Source organism: Gorilla gorilla, chromosome 23 (assembly GCF_029281585.2).
Source record: "Gorilla gorilla gorilla isolate KB3781 chromosome 23, NHGRI_mGorGor1-v2.1_pri, whole genome shotgun sequence".
In the NCBI taxonomy this organism is placed as follows: Eukaryota; Metazoa; Chordata; class Mammalia; order Primates; family Hominidae; genus Gorilla; species Gorilla gorilla.
Genome location: NC_086018.1, coordinates 30,868,007 through 30,884,131, shown reverse-complemented (window position 1 = coordinate 30,884,131; position 16,125 = coordinate 30,868,007). Strand labels below are relative to the sequence as shown.

At 47.0% G+C, this 16,125-nt stretch overlaps 2 protein-coding genes across 9 annotated transcripts in view; one reads left to right on the top strand and one right to left on the bottom strand.

The window, feature by feature from the left end:
- SYN3 (synapsin III) overlaps positions 1-16,125 on the top strand; it is a 553,389-nt gene that overhangs the window by 192,059 nt on the left and 345,205 nt on the right. For all 8 annotated transcript variants that reach the window (XM_031005415.3, XM_019018272.4, XM_019018273.4 and 5 more), the window contains exon 6: positions 133-222. In XM_031005415.3, the coding sequence (XP_030861275.1) occupies positions 133-222 (90 nt within the window). The remainder of the gene's footprint in view (positions 1-132; positions 223-16,125) is intronic.
- The window catches only part of TIMP3 (TIMP metallopeptidase inhibitor 3), a 61,655-nt gene continuing 47,630 nt past the window's right edge, over positions 2,101-16,125 (bottom strand). The window contains exons 2-5 of the mRNA XM_004063368.5: positions 15,588-15,670; positions 7,782-7,893; positions 7,004-7,125; positions 2,101-5,962 (exon numbers count right to left, since the gene is read on the bottom strand). Of these exons, the coding sequence (XP_004063416.1) occupies positions 5,765-5,962; positions 7,004-7,125; positions 7,782-7,893; positions 15,588-15,670 (515 nt within the window). The 3' untranslated portion in view covers positions 2,101-5,764. The remainder of the gene's footprint in view (positions 5,963-7,003; positions 7,126-7,781; positions 7,894-15,587; positions 15,671-16,125) is intronic.

The window sequence follows — 16,125 nt, the reverse complement described above, 5'->3', positions numbered from 1 at the left end:
TAGGCAGGGTAGGTTAGCACCTACTGAAGCTCGGCTCAGAACAGTCAGATGCTTGAGGCCTCAGATCAAGTGGGAGGTTTTGTTATACTGGGTAACAATGGTTGATCAATGTTCTCTCCTCTTCTATCCTAGTTCTCTCAGCTCATTAAGATCTTCCATTCCCTGGGTCCTGAGAAGTTCCCGCTTGTGGAGCAAACATTTTTCCCCAACCATAAGCCAATGGTGAGTGCCCTTTTTTACTCTGTTTCTTTGCATGATGCGGAATGAATACAGATGACTTGTCCTCGGTCTCTTTGGATGGAGGAGGTGGACTCTAGGGGTTGTACACTGACCATGCAGACTCTAAGGCGGAGTCACAGTGTCCTGTGGGAGTGCCTGGATTTCCTAAGGGAAGTCATCTCTCCAGGTGAAATTCAGGCAGTAGGGCAAATAACAAAGGTGAACCACATTCCTTGGAACTTGGAGATTTTCAGCAAACCAGGGGACACGTTCTGGGGGCATGTTAGAACCAGAGGCTGATTATAAAGGTAAAAGATGTTTTCAAGGTGGGATGTTGTTTTACTTGAGCCTTTTGTGGAACCTGATTTCAACTCATATTTTAATAAAAAGCAGTAATATTAATATTTGATTTGCATTGGTTGTTGAAGGGCAGTTTCCTTACATGTCCTCTTCACTTTCCAATTTCTGAATGCACCTGAGATCTCCTCTGGGAAGCAGTTAGGGCTTAGCTCAGGATATGTGGTACAGCCTCCCATTTGGAGGATATCTGGGTGGAAGAGGTGAATGTCTTTCTGAATGAGGTGAAGGGTTCTCCACCTGAAGCCAGAAAGTGTTGGGGGGAGGAGCTCTAAGCAGCAGGAAAGAGCCTGAAACATGCCTGCTTGCATAGTTGGTGGTCTTCGTAAACTGGTCAAAGGAATTCAAGGGTGTGACCCTGTGCTTGGCCTTGCAGGGAATGCGTCTTTGGGAACAGAATAATGAATAAGGTATACCATAGTCTCAGGTGGGGACTTACTATGGCTGTTTGTAGAGTCCAAGCTCAGGCTTCTGGGCTAGACAGTCCTGTTTGGAGATACTGATGGGTAGGACTGCAGGTTCCAGGAGTAATCACTCTAACCAAGCAGAATTTCTATTGATGATCTTTCCCCTGTATCTGATCGGGCAAGAGTCACAGAATCCAGAACATGCTGGTTGAGATAAGAAGGGCACATGTGAAACCCAGCATATCCCCAAACCCTGGATTTTTCTTACTGTATGCATCCTTACAGTGGGGAAAATTCAGAGTTCATTATCAAACTAGCCTGAATTTGAATGCCAGTTCTGTCTACACACTAGGTCTCAGAAAAATGACTTTATCTCTGTGAGCCCCAACTTCTTCAGGTAAAAACCGTGGATGATTGTGGAGCAACCTCATCGAGTAGTCAGGATTTCATGAGATCCTGTATATAAAGTGCTGTACCTGGCATATAGTAGGAGTAGCTTTAAAACAAGGGTGAAAACCTGGAACGTTGTCAATGGTGGGATGAAAGTCGGGCGAGGGGTCTGCAGCCAGCCCAGCCCATTGACAGTGAGAGGCCCTGCTGTATACTCTGAAAGGAGGTTGTTATAAGCTCTGGGAAAAGGTCACCAGCTGTCGTGAGACCTCATGAGTTCCTGGTGTTCCCAACTAGGCCAAGCCATACTTGGAATTTCAAGCAGGCAGTTGACATCAAGGACTGCTGTTTGCAGGCCGCCCCTCCCCACCTCCACCAGGTTGGGATTCTTAGGAAGAAAACAAGGAGGGCTGAGTAAGGGCTCCAGTCTGGGGGGTACTTGTACCACCAATAGGTGATTAGGTACAGATATATTAATACATCCAGATTCAGCAGAACTAGGGAGGACTCTAGCAATAGAATCAGGGAGCAAAGTCAAGGCAGGGCACCTCTCCTGAGATTCCTTCTGCAAGGGAAAAGGACTGGAGCAGGGTGGGGCCAGGCCATAGCGGTGCATGGAGGGAGGGACATGTCCAGGCCTGGAGCTGGGGACAGACTTTCAAGGCCTGCTGGTGTATACATAACTCCCCGTGGCGTCAGAACACAACAAGGCAAGAGACAGCAGATGTGTGATAGAAATAAAACCACTTTACTGTTTAGAATAAAGGACACACTATAAAAAGTGAACATTATGCAACATTACAAGACAATATACATTCACGGAATATAAAATTCATAAATAACATGGAGGAAAACTGTAAACAGTGCTACGAAATTTAGCAACAAATACATTCCTTCTAGACAGGGTTCGAGATCTCTGGTTGGTTTCTCTCCGTCACTTCTGGGTTTCAGGACAGCAGACTGGCTAAAGGGAAAGGCGGATGCTGGGAGAATCTAAGAAGCCTTTACCCCCAAAGCAAAAACTATTCTCCAAGTTCTCCCCTTCCTCTCGCCTCCAAAGAGCCAATTTGGAAGTTGTTGTCACATCCACCTCCCCTACTTTCCATTTTGTTTTGCTTTTGCCATCTGATTTTTATAATGTTTGTCTCTCAAAAAAATACTCAAGTGACATGTTAACCTTAGGTAGCCAGAAGCCAAACACTTGGGTGCCATCTTGGGGTAGTCCAGATTGTCAATTGTCACGTGCAAGACAGAGGTCTGGGGCATGGAAGGGTAGTGTCTCCTGGGGGCCACAGTTTGCCCTAGACAGGGCTATTCCAAAAAGTCATTTGTTTCTTTAATTGTTCAAGAACCATGTTGCCACCATGAGGCAGGTCTGGAACGAGGGGAGGGTAAAAGACAGGAGTCTCCCAGTATTACCTACCCTGGACAGACCAGAGCACTGGCCCGAGAGCTGAGAGCCTGAGCGTGGAGCTTCCTTGACTGGGAGGCAGAAGAGATGCCCAAAGGAGGAAGCGAGAACTTGGAATTGTATCTCCCATGGCCCTGGATTCTTAGGAAAATCATGGCTTCCCAACTGGATGGGCAGCAGGACTTGGGGTGAAGTAAATGGTAGACTACCCAGGGCCGAGTGACACAGAACAAGAACATGAATGTACTTTAAACTTTTTTCCTAATCCAGGAGCCATTGGGATTCCAATAGGGAGGAGGCTGGAGGAGTCTCAGTTACTAGTTCCTTCTATTTCCCCCAATTCACCAGTCTAGCTGCTTGCCTAGAAGTATTTTCCTCTCCATTCCACTGTAGAATTTGATTCAGGAAAATGGCGGCATGTGGGTTTCATTTTTTTTCTCTTAAACACAATGTACACATATTACAGCCTACACATGACACAAGATTTAGCAAAATAAAATGTTCATGATATGATTGAAATACAGAAGTGTCTCAGCTACATAAATGACTTTAAATTATACAGTAAGTGAACGGGTGAAATAAACAAAGCTATAGCTTATAGAAAGCTCAAAACCGCCCTCTGACATCGCTTTGCGAAAGACCCTTCTTTGCCCAGGGCCTCCTCACCAAGGCCTAACAGATGGGGCTGTGGTTCTGCTAATTTATCAACTCCGCAGGGAAACTTCAGGTGCCTCACACTCAGCCTTCACCCAAGTTCCTCCTTGTGTGAGAGAGGCTGACCACACCAGGGAGTGCGAATGGCCAGATGCCTCACAGAGAAGACACTGATGTCCACTTGTGGGAGGGAACTTGTGTAGGTTGGTCAGGGGCCCCACCATGAGAGACCTTGAGGTTAAAATAAGGACAACCCCAAAACATCAAGTCTGGGCTCATCCCTTCAAAACCACTGACATGCTGGCCTCAGCTTCTTCTGCTCACACTGCCTCACAAAGAAGGCCAAGCCTCCCATTCTCCGCCTGCCAAATGGCGTGACCACAGTGGGAAAGGTACACGGTAATGAAATTGATCCCAAGGAAACCCGATGCCGGTACTCTCTTCCCACTCTGGGGTTCTGCCAAGCACCTTGCCTGGGCACTTGTGTGTGTGCAAGACTCTACAATGTGTTGTCTGCTGCTTTTTTTTTTTTCTTCTCCTGTTTCAATTGGCAGCTCTGTTTCCTAAAGTGGAATGAACTGAAGATACAAATACTAATAGAAGATAAATATCCATAAGCTGAAAAAAGAGACAGAGAGCAATCATGTTCAATGTCACCATCCTGCCAACCCCCACTCTGTAAAATATACATTATCACCTACTCTCAGCATCTCACTTTTGACACTAAAACTTAAAATAATTTTATTTAATAGGAGAATTTATATTATAGTTTTATTTAAAAAAAAAAAACACAACAGAAACCCTACAACTGGTTGCAAACTCAGGCTTTCCCCAGTGACCAACAATTTTAATTCCAAGAGGTGAGGATCTCAGGAGGTGGCATTCACCCACCAGGGAGCTAGGGAAAGGGAACCAAGCTGTCTCCACACCCAGGAGAGGTGTGCCTCCAGCCAAGGCAGGCAGGACACTCTGCAGCTCTCCCTCCTGTGCCCAGGCCCTTGACTACACTCTCATCTGCCATCTGAGCTAAGCCAGGAAGGCAGTTAAAGGAAGGCCCCCAAACATGAAGCAGGGACAAGGAGACGGACAGGGGTCAGATGACCCATGATAGGGAAGAGAGGGTGCTGACGGTGTTCAGAATTTCAAATTTTAATTAAAATGAAAAAAAAAATGTCAACTTGGAATGTCATGATTTTCTTCAAACAAGCGATGACAACAAAATAGAAGAGATTAAACTATTGGCATATTTAACAGCATTGAACAGAATTCTGTGTCCTGTAAAAAAATTAGCTTATGTCCCCATGTGGGTATATGCAAATGTGTATACAAACATATCCCCCTAGGTGAGCTAAACACTATTCTGGAAATAGTATCCTCTACCCAAATCTACTTGGCTATATCTGTGGATAGTGTATGGCATGTGTATTTCTCCAATTTACATAAAAGAAAGCTCCTGGCCAAATCTACCAAAGCATTTTCCAGGAGGAAGTCTGGTGGGAGGCAGGGAGAGGAAAGACATTCATCTCAGTCTTTCACCTGAGCTTTTGTACAAGGCAGGCAAATTGCCTCCTGACCTCAGGCAGATGTTTAAGTCTTCACCAACTAAGAAAGCTCTGTTATTCTGGCCTGGGTGCTTGCTGCAGACTCAGGAACATCTGGTCAACACAAGCATCACTGGGCTGGGGAATTGTGTGTGTGCTGCGTCATCTCCGACTCTCTTGTAGTTCCTTCCTTCCCTCCCTCACTCTTACATGCAGACACAGACAGACACAGTCTGGTTGGGACATGCAGTGGCAGCTCCTGGTGTATAAGATCTTTCACACACCTTGAGTCTATCTGCTTGCTGCCTTTGACCGATCCTGAAATGGTTGGCCTTTCAGCAAGTTCCTTGTCTGTGTCCTTTATGTATTGGAGGAGAAGGGCAAAGGGAAGAGGGTCTGGGAGATGATGAGGTGGGGAAGAAACAAGAGGGATGGGAATTACAATCCTCAAATGGAGTAGTTTTTCATTTTTGTTTTCCTAAAAAAATAGAGATTATATTATCACGAAGAAGAGGAATACAGGTTCCTCATTCTTTCTGGCATGGCACCAGAAATTCCCAGGTGGAAATGAATGATGTCAAAACCAAAAAGAAGGGGCAGGGTGGGGCCAGGAGGATAGTTCCCAATAAACCCCATATGACAGCATAGACCTTTCTTTAAATGTTCCAAGTGCTAAATTTGCAAGAAAACAGGCACTAATTTCATTGTCATCATCTGGGAAGAGTTAGTGTCCAAGGGAAGCTCAGCGGGAAGGGAGGGAAGTGAGGTGGGGCAGGGTCTGGCGCTCAGGGGTCTGTGGCATTGATGATGCTTTTATCCGGGGGGGCCCATCCTCGGTACCAGCTGCAGTAGCCGCCCTTCTGCCGGATGCAGGCGTAGTGTTTGGACTGGTAGCCAGGGTAACCGAAATTGGAGAGCATGTCGGTCCAGAGACACTCGTTCTTGGAAGTCACAAAGCAAGGCAGGTAGTAGCAGGACTTGATCTGCAATTAGATAACAGGCAGCAGTTGATGGACTCTGCCATGGTATGCCCAGGCCTGAGGCTGCCGAGCCTGGATTCAGACCCTGGGGCCACTGCACGGGAAGCCTAGCCACATCAGTCCCTCAGTGATCATAATATAAATAGCACTAGCTTGAGCACCTGCTGTCTAACAGACATTCTGATAAGTGCTTTGATATTATTCTCTTTAATTCTTATCACAGTTTTAGGAGGCTCGGAGAGGTTAAGTAACTTGCTGCAGGTCACACAGCCAGTAAGTAGCAGAATTAGACTACTGAGAGGACTTTTTCGTCTCAGATGGGAGATCTCAGTTGTTTTAGGGAATCGAGGAATTAGAAAGGTTAGAGCATAAACTTTGGAGTCTAGCTGCCCTAGGTTGGAAACCAGATTCAGTGAACTGTGGGACCTAGGGCTAGTTACTTAAGTTCTCTGAGCTCTCATCTGCAGAATGGAGATCATAGTAATTAAATCCACACAGGATTGTTTTGAAGATGAAGTGAGAGAATGGCCCAACTTCCTCCCACAGCAGGCAGGCTGTACCTTGGCCCTATACTTGGGTCAGGGGGATGGGCCTGGTAAAGAGAGACCTTCTGTAGCATCTGGTCTCTGCAGTCCTGGGCCCATTTGCCTACCTGGGGTGGGGTTACCGATGAGTCAGCTACCAGGGTGAGTCCACTTGAAACCACTTGGGAGAACCTGCCAGTGTCAGGATCCTATACCTCCAGCCTTGAACTGCCAGGTGGGGCCAGGGACTCAAGAGCCCTCATGCCCCAGCAGCTTCCAAGTGGTCATCATGGAGGCCGCTGATTACAGCAGAAAGGCATTCTTCCTTCCCTGCCTTCCTCACTGCCCCGCCTGGGGCAACATTCCTTACTATATCTGCTCAGACCTGCCCCTCTGCCCTGGCCTAACACATGCACACCCATCCCAGCCGAGGGCCTGGCACCCAGTGCATTGGGAGCTGATGTTTCTAGGGCTGCAAGTCAGCACCTCCCCTCCTTCCCCCAGTGACCCCAGAGCTTACCTTGCAGTTACAACCCAGGTGGTACCGATAGTTCAGCCCCTTGCGCTGGGAGAGGGTGAGCTGGTCCCACCTCTCCACGAAGTTGCACAGCCCTGTGTACATCTTGCCATCATAGACGCGACCTACAGGAGGAAAGAAGAAAACAAGGAGAGGGTTGTTTTGTCCAGAGCCTAGCCCAGAAAGAATTCACACCTACTATGTTCCCACTTAGCCCAGGCACTGTGGCTGGGTACTTTTCAGACCCATGATTTTATTTCACCCTACCCAACACCTTTTAAAATGGACTGTAGCCCCATTTTCCAGATGAGGATAATGAGGCTCGGAGAGGTAAAGTGATTTGCCAAAGGTCCCAAGCCCATTAAATACTGGAGCTAGGACTAGAGGCCAACTCTTCACTTCCTTTATAATGATTTTTGTTTTTGTTTTCTCCTTTACTACACTGACTGCCTAAAGATGAATAACTTTCAAAGATGGGCCTAACAGGTCGAGTGTGAGGTGGAGAGGAACAGATACTCCCTTTTTATTTACAGTAAAGTTGAGAAGCTACAAATTAGGAGATTTCCTCCACCAGGTGAGTGGTGGAGCTAATTCCAAAGTCCAGCCTAAGTGTAGGAGCCTCAAGCTCCTAGCACTGGGTAAGTAGGATGAATTCAACATTAGAGACTCCTTACAATTTACTGGACATTTGGTGAGTCAACTACTCCTATGTGTTCTTCTGAAGTCAAGAAACAGTGGACCTTGGCCAAACCCTGGCCTAGAAGCTAGAGTTGGCCATTACCTGTCAGCAGGTACTGGTACTTGTTGACCTCCAGCTTAAGGCCACAGAGACTCTCGGAAGCTTCCGTGTGGATGTACTGCACATGGGGCATCTTGGTGAAGCCTCGGTACATCTGTGGGCAAAAGGAACATCATGACTTCTTCCTTCCCAATTTGGACACCCGTATGATCCATAATCCCACTGCTGGGTATGTATCCAAAGGAAAGGAAATCGGAATATGGAAGAGGGGTCTGCACTCTCATGTTGACTGCAGCAATATTCACAATAGCCAAGATACGAAATCAACCTAAGTGCCCATCAACAGATGAATGGATAGACAAAACCTGGTATCTATACCCAATGGAATATGATTCATCCAGAAAAAAGAATGAAATCTTGTCATTTGTGGCAATGCAGCTGGAACTGGAGGTCGTTTTGCTAAGTGGAATAAGCCAGGCACAGAAAGACAAATACACCATGTTCTCACTCATGTGGGAGCTAAGAAAGTAAATCTCATAAAGATGGGCAGTGGATTGGTGGTTACCAGAGGCAAGAAAGGTAATAAGGATTGGGGGAAAGAGATATAATTAATGGGTACAAAAATACGAGTAGGCAGAACAAGTAAGACCCAGTGTTCATTGAATCAGTAGAATGACTACAGTAAACAATAACTTACTGTATATCTCAAAGTAGCTAGTAGAGGATAATTCAGATGTTCCCAGCATGAAGAAACGATAAATGTTTAAGGTTATGAATATCCCAATTACCCTGATTTGATTACTATACATTTTTGAATATATCAAAATACCACATGGACTCTCAAAATATGTACATTTATTATGTATCAATAAAATAAGAGGAACACAGGAGAGGAGTCTCAGTACCCAGAAGGCTTGCTGACATTGGATCTGAGGGAATCTCGCTCCCCTGTTCAGCTGTCCAGTGGCCGGTCACTGATCTACCCACCCCAGGGCCCCCTTCACCCCAGATGAAGCCACCGATCCTCTTGACTAGCCAGGTTGGTGCCTTCCCAGAGAAACCTTCCTGTGCAGCCAGCCATACCCCCCATTCCAACTGCCCCACAACACTCCTTCGGCTACACATGTCTCACATCCCAGCACCTTTTCAGAAATCCAGAGAAGTAGCTGTGACAAAGGTCCTTTTTCTTTGTCAACCTTAGGACCTGAGTCTCGTGAACTCAGCCAGCATTCTCATGATATCTCTGTGACACTTTCCAGCCCACAAAAACATTCTCACTCACATTCCCCTTGCAGTATCCTTAAAAGAGCCCTGGGAGGGATGTATTACAAACCCCACTTTATAGAAATTCTATTTGGCTGGTGAATGTTGAATTCAAGCTAGAAATCCTCCATGTTTTTTATTCTTCTGAGTGTCTGATGAAAGCATTGGGTTCGTTTATCCCAGATGAAGCACATAAATGTATCTACAAAGTTCAAAGATTTTTAACGGTTAAATACTTTATAATTGTTAGATTGAACCATGTGAAATTGCTGATATTTGGCTATTTGTATCTACGACATAATCTAATATAGTGGTTCTCAACTGGAGGCAATTTTGCCCCCCTAGGAAATAATTGGGACATGTGGCAATGTCTGGAGACATTTTTGGTTGTCACAACAGTTCGTAGAGGGTAGGGAGGTTGCTAAACATCCCATAATACTCAGGACAGCCCCCAGAACAAAGAATTATCCGGCCCCAAATGTCAATGGTACTGAGGTTGAGAAATCTCCTTTAATATTAGCCCACGAATCACCATGACAACCCTATGAGGTAGGAACTATTATGCCCATTTTATAGATGAGGAGCCTGAGTCACAGGCAGGCTAAGTAGCTTGTTAAGGCCACACAGTTGGGAAATGGCAGGGCTAGGATTCCAAGCAGAGGACTCTGCCTTCAGAGTCCATACTCTTACCCATTATCTTAGACTGGTTCCCAGGAAAGCCTCAGAAGTCAATGACCAAGGTCCCCGGAAGCAGGCAAATGCTATTTCCATTTATGGCCACTGTGCCTCCTTCAGAGGCACAGTGTGTGCCCAGAGTCACTGGGGTGAATGAATGTAACAGAAGCTGAGTCCGCTTTGTGATTCCAGGTCAAGTCCACGAGTATTACACAAGCCCAGTGTGCCAAGGCGATACTGTGAACTGTGAGATTTGGTAATGGGGGCGGTGGGGCACCAAGGTGTTGCACAATTCTGTTATCCCCTCAGTTCTCAGCGTACACAAGCCCTGGACTGCTGGTGGTCTCTGGGCTTGTCCCAAGGGTTTATAATAGGAAAATGCCTCTACTTTACTTCCTGGCATTTGGTATTAATTTACTTACAGTAATTAATACAAAGCCAGACATCTCTTCATTGGTGTCTCTTCTAAATGCCTCCCATTTGGCCTGTGAGCTGGCATTTTCTCATCTTTTAAGTGGTGACTGGTTGGCGGGGGTAGGTGGTCCACAAGACCTTCACAGCATAACTTGGTCTGTTGGACCTACTGAGTTTCGGCGCCCCTGCCTTGTTAAAAGTACACATTGTTCTGATGGACTCAGATGGTCTTCCTTCTGAACCCCTCTTCTCCCCCCAAGGCTTGCCAACTGAGCACGGTAATGCAGCCAAGTGCTGGAAGAAATGCCGTCCACACTCAGCATTCAGTTATGCGGTGGGGGCACGGGGTGGGTAGAGTCACGATGATGACTTCTATGTGAATGGTGCCTCTCTAGCCTTAACAGGAACCATGTTTAAGCGTGCTGCTGTATGCCTGCCATGGAGTGTGGCCTTCGAAGAACATCCCCTACCCTGACTTCTGTGCCGAGCAACTTCTTATTTTTGTGTGGGTGTTCCTTGAGGTTTTGGCAAATGTTTCAACTAAGCACTCGCTCTAGGTCTTTTGGACCCAGCCCATGGGAACCTCATTCCTTCTGCGTCAGTCTTTCCCCTTGACTGCCCTAGTGCTTCGTGGGTGAGAGAATGAAGCCCCTGGTTACAGTCTGGTCATTTGAACTGCTCAGTAAGAACTCAACTCATCGAAATCAGCTTGGCACCGCAGCTACTTGGATGTTTGAAGGAACCTTCATTTTAGCTCCTAGCACTTGCCTAGAGTCGAAATTCTGACACATTACAAATGACTGGCTCTGACAAACATAGCGCTGTGTTTTAGGGTCAATTCTGAAAAGAACAACATGGCAAAGGTAGATTCTACTCAGTTGTGTTTTCTGTGTAATAATCCTACCTTGATTTAAATATTGATTCTAAAAGTATCATGTCTGTAATCATAGAGATCTAGAATTGGTTTGACAAATTTAAGAGAGTTATAATAAGTTTATAATGTCCTGACATCAGAGAATCCTAGAATCTCAGAGTTGGAAAAGATATTAAAGGTAACAATGCCATGGAGATCAGTGGTAAATTCAGGTTTTGGAGGCTGACAGCCAGAGTTTGAATCTTCAATCTTCTCTGCCACCTGTTCGCCACTTGGAAAGTTACTTAACCTCTTTGGGTCTCAGTTTCTTCATCTGTAAAATGGGTCAAAGCACTTCTTAGGGTGTTTGAGAGAAGCAAATGACTTAGAATAGCAGTCAGCCCACAACATTCAGTAAAAGTTAGCTTAGAACAAGTTATACTGAAATTCGTAAGGAGAGGAGGAATGAATTTGGTCCCCTTTCTCCTAAGTCCCTTCCTCAGCTCTTAACAAGAGTAGTTAAAGCTGGTTTAGAACTTCAGACATAAGTGGGTTGTTCTTCTTCAGCTGGGTTCTGCATGTCTCTGGGCCCCTCTTCTTGGTAGCATCTACACAAAGTTCCAAGATGTTAGCTTCCCTTGGAGTGAAGGGACAAATAAAGTAAAAAAGAAGTTTCTGAGTCTGGGGACATTTGCATATTTCTTATGAAATGTCTGGCCTTCACTCTACATTGACAGCATGAGTTGCCTCAATGATTCCAACTATGTCTTGCATGCCTACCAAAGATCACACTGTTCTGGATGCTGGTGTACATCACGGACTCATTTAAACCCACAACTTCTTATTTACAGACCGACCGAGCTATCACGGGCATGATCTTTCTCTATACAGCAATTTGTCTAGCAGGACAGGCAGAGAATGTAGAAATGGAGCCAGTCTCTGCAGAGGGCTGGATGAGAGTCCTAAGCCAGGAAGAACCACGGGCATTGCAAGAAGAATGGTTCCCTGTGGGCTGGGGGTCAAAGATGCTTCCAGCTGGAGCTTCAAAGGCGAGACCCTGCTATTGCTCATTTGGTTAGACAAACCACTAAAGGAAGGAAGTCCCTGGAGGTCTGCTCTGCCTACAGTCAGGACATGCAAAGCACATGACCAGCGGGTCTCCCCATGGGACCCTCCCAGGACCAGCTGGGACATAATGTCCCCCACGTTCTGTCCCCTGCAGCCAGCTGGAGAGCATGTCTCCGCTACATAAACAATAACTCCTGGCACAGTGGATCGGTTTCTCATGGTCCTGATGGGAGATAAGGTCCCCACAGCTTAGAGCAGCCAGTTCTGGAAACTTTCACCTTCACCCCACAGCCCAGTTAATTTCCAAGTTTGGGATTGCAATAAGCTCTCTCAACATTCTAACACCCTGCTCCCTCACACACACACACACATATCGCAGGTCTCTGTGTACTGAAGTGTTCCTGAGAGATGGGTCAGAGGCTCCAGAGTCAGCAGACGGGAGAAGGTCTGCCTGCCTTTCATCAGTGAGAGAAGAGAGAGGTCAGACAGGGCGGCTCGGAGTCTCAGGTTCTCCAAGTTCCTTTAGTCCTGCTCTAAGGAAGCCCTTGCTCACCCCTTCTGACTCTCTAGGGTAGACTCTCTAATCTGCTAGAACAAAGTCTCCCAGGGACCAGTGCCAAAACTCATGCAGGCTTGCCTCTCTGGCCTCTCCCCCTTCCCTCCTACAAAGATTTTTCTGATACACCCTTTGCAGGATATTACAAGTCCAGCCCTACACTGCTGGATGATAAACTAACAAACCCAAACTGACCTCTTTTTGTTCCCTGGGAACTAAAAACATATGGAGTGGGCATTTATATACCCCAAAGTGGGTAGGAATGATGAATCAGCCTGCTGCTCCATACTGTATTATCTCCTTATAGGCAAAGACCCTGTAGTTTTGCTCAGGTTTGCCACTTTGTGGCCATATAATCTTAACTGTTATATGACTTCCCAGGTCTCAGTTGCCTCACCTGTCAAACAGAGGACAAGGTGTTATCTATTTTACAGTGTTAGTATAAGTGCTGATCTATGCAAAGACCTAGCAGAATGCCTGGCACAAAGCAATTGCTCAGTAAATGTTGACTGATGCCAAGTCTTATCATAATTATAAGCAGTGTTATCTTTGTATCCCCAGTTCATAGTACAGTACTAAGCACAGAGAGAGGGTGGGAAGGAAGCACGAGAGGATGGATGGACGGACTATTACTTCTACTTCTAGCCTGTATCTTCTCTGACTTGCAGGCTGGTACCTAGAGACAAGCAGATTCCAGTGGCGTCTCTGGATAGAAGGGCACTGACCAGTTCTATGGATCATGATACCCTCTATGGAGGGTCAGAGTGAATGAAAGGCATGAGATGGTGACTGATGATTAAGATGGCAGGGAGATTTGGGAGTCATATAAAGAACACAGGATTGGGAAGAAATTCCGATGCCTCAGCTTGGGGATCAGATCTGCCCTTAGTTAAATGCTTGACTCTGAGTAAGTCATTTCCCCTTTGCGCCTCTGTCAGAAGTAAGACGAGGGATCTTACATCTAATTCCCAGCACCATGATTCATGAGCTCAGGTGAAGGATGGTGAACCGAAAGCCTAAGCCCACCAGCCTGGGAGTGGGAGTGTGTCTTCTAAGCCCACCAGCCTGGGAGTGGGAATGTCTGATGCTGATAGGCTAGCAAGTGTTGTTTGGTCCCTAAACAACCAGCCGTGGCTGGTCTGACACCAGCAAGGGGGAATGGGACATTCTGTCCACAGGAAGGGCCTCTGGTCACCCTGGTCTCCAGGCCCTGATGGTAGGAAGGAGACCAGGCAGGCTTAGGAACTGCTGCCTCCCAGCTATTTCCCTCTCAGCTCTCTGCTGACCACCAAGTGTCTCGTAATGAGGATTGTTCCAGACCAGGCAGGTTCGTGTGTTTTCTGAACCTCTGCTTTGGTCTAATATGCTTTGGCATTCCCGCGCTGTCTGCCAGAGGTTGCAAAGTGGGCTTTTTGCGTTGTTGTTGCTCTTGCTGGTTCCCCACCCCCGCCCATTTTTCTCTCCCCAGGGCTGTCTGAAGACATAAGCTGGTCTCATGACCAAGCTTAGGCAGCCAAGGGCAACTGGCCAGGGCTGACTCTGGACATTACATAACCAGAAGGCTGTGGATGTTTGCAAAATTGAATCCAAAGCAACAGGTTCCACAAAATTAGTACATCCAGCCTCAGGACACAGGAATAAGAAAGCCTGGAGGTTGGCCTTGGGGATGGTTGGGTACCACCGTGGGCTGCGTCACTCCCCCACTCCCTTCTACCTGGACATTGCGGCTTGTCTCCTCTGGGGAGTTTCCAGGCCTGTGGGGTCTCACCCTCATGCCCGTATTTGACGGATAAGCATTCACCAAGTCACTTTTGCATGCCAGGTCCTACCCTAATTGCTGGGGATGCAAATATGAGCAATAAGTTAAAGGGCTGGACAGTTCCTGTGGACCTCAGCACACCCCACATTGAACTTCTGATGAGTCACACACACCTGCCTCTTCTCTCCCAACCTGACTCTAGTTCCTAAAGATGGAAACTGTATCTCCCTCACGGCCTCCCTGGCTCCTAGCTGGGAGCTCTTCATGTAGAGAGGTGCTTACAAAGATGGGAGTGATGAACCAGTTGCTGAGTTATTCAAGGTGAAGCCCCAGTCTTCTGTGCTAAGGCAATCACCAGTACACCCTTCCATTGTATACCACCCACTCCTCCTTACAAGTAACATGGCCCGCATCCCAGGGTGCTTAGAATGCCTGAGCTAGAGAGGATGTTAGGAGCACCAAGCCCAACCCCACACTGTTAACAGGTGGCAAAACTGTAGCCCAGGAAAAGGGACAAGCCCAAGCTAAGCAGGCTATTTAGGAGTAGAGGTGAGACTAGGAGGCAGGTTCTCTAGATTTCAAATCTGGTGTTCTTTTTCTTAAGGGCATACCTCCTTCCTGTGCTTCATGATATTCATATCCTCAGTAATACGTTTAATGATAAGAATATGCTTAGCAAACATTGCTAACTAGGATGCAAGAAGACAATCAGCTGGGAAAATAGGGAAAGAAGGTGAAGTTCCTGCCTTGGGATGAGGTTCCTGTGATCAGCACGGTTTCCATGTAAAGATTTGAGGGGTGTAAACCTAAGCTGTAACCTCAGTGGCTGCATGAAACCTGTAAGCACTGTTGAATCCTGGATAGTCAGAGCTCAGAAGAGTTCATAGAGATGATCTAGTCCAACTCCCTCACTTCACAATTGGGAAGATTAAAGCCCAGAGAGGGGCAGTGACTTGACCAAGGTCTCATGGTTATGAGCTAACAAGGCTATCTGCCATCTGGCTCCAGAGCTCAGCTTCCTAACAAGTGCCTTGGAGTGACTCCACCTGCATGGGCTCTTGGACAAGGCAGCCCCATGCCCCCTCCCTACCCATCCCTTTATGCTGCCTTAGCAGCTCCCTCTCCAGCAGGCAGAAGGGCTGGGTCTGGCTGGTGCTTAGACACACACCCCAGTTCCAACCCACTTTGCCTCCCTTAGCCAGGACTCTTCTGGCAAAAACCCAAAAACCTTCCCGGAGCCAGGGTGATGACATTACCTACCTTCATCTGCTTGATGGTGTAGACGAGCGTGCCGAAGGGCCCCTCCTTTACCAGCTTCTTCCCCACCACCTTGGCCCGGATCACTGCAGAGACAGAAGGAGACAATAAGAGGTTAGGAAGGCCTGAACCACATCAGGAACAGCATCTCAGGGCGGGCATGCTAGCCTCTGTGGAGCCTGGAATTGCACTCTTACCTTGGAGCCAACTGGAATAGATGATTGTGTTTACAAGAGTGGGAATTCCCTGGGGTGAGAGGGAGGTTGGAGGAAAAAGAAACAGCCACCATTCAAGTTAATTACCCCAAATATTCACAATTGCCAGCTCCAGAACTTCCAAGGCTATAGTCAACCCCCGCCGACCCTGGGGATTTTCTTGACTTTGTGACTTTACCATAATCCAAAACCTACTTCTCCTGTTAGAGCCATTGTCCCCCCCTCCCTTGTCCATCTGACAATGCCATGGTCTCCCAGATCTGTTCTCTTTCCACTAGGACCCCTTTCTAACCACCTCATTTGGGGCTCTTCCTTTGCATGCATTA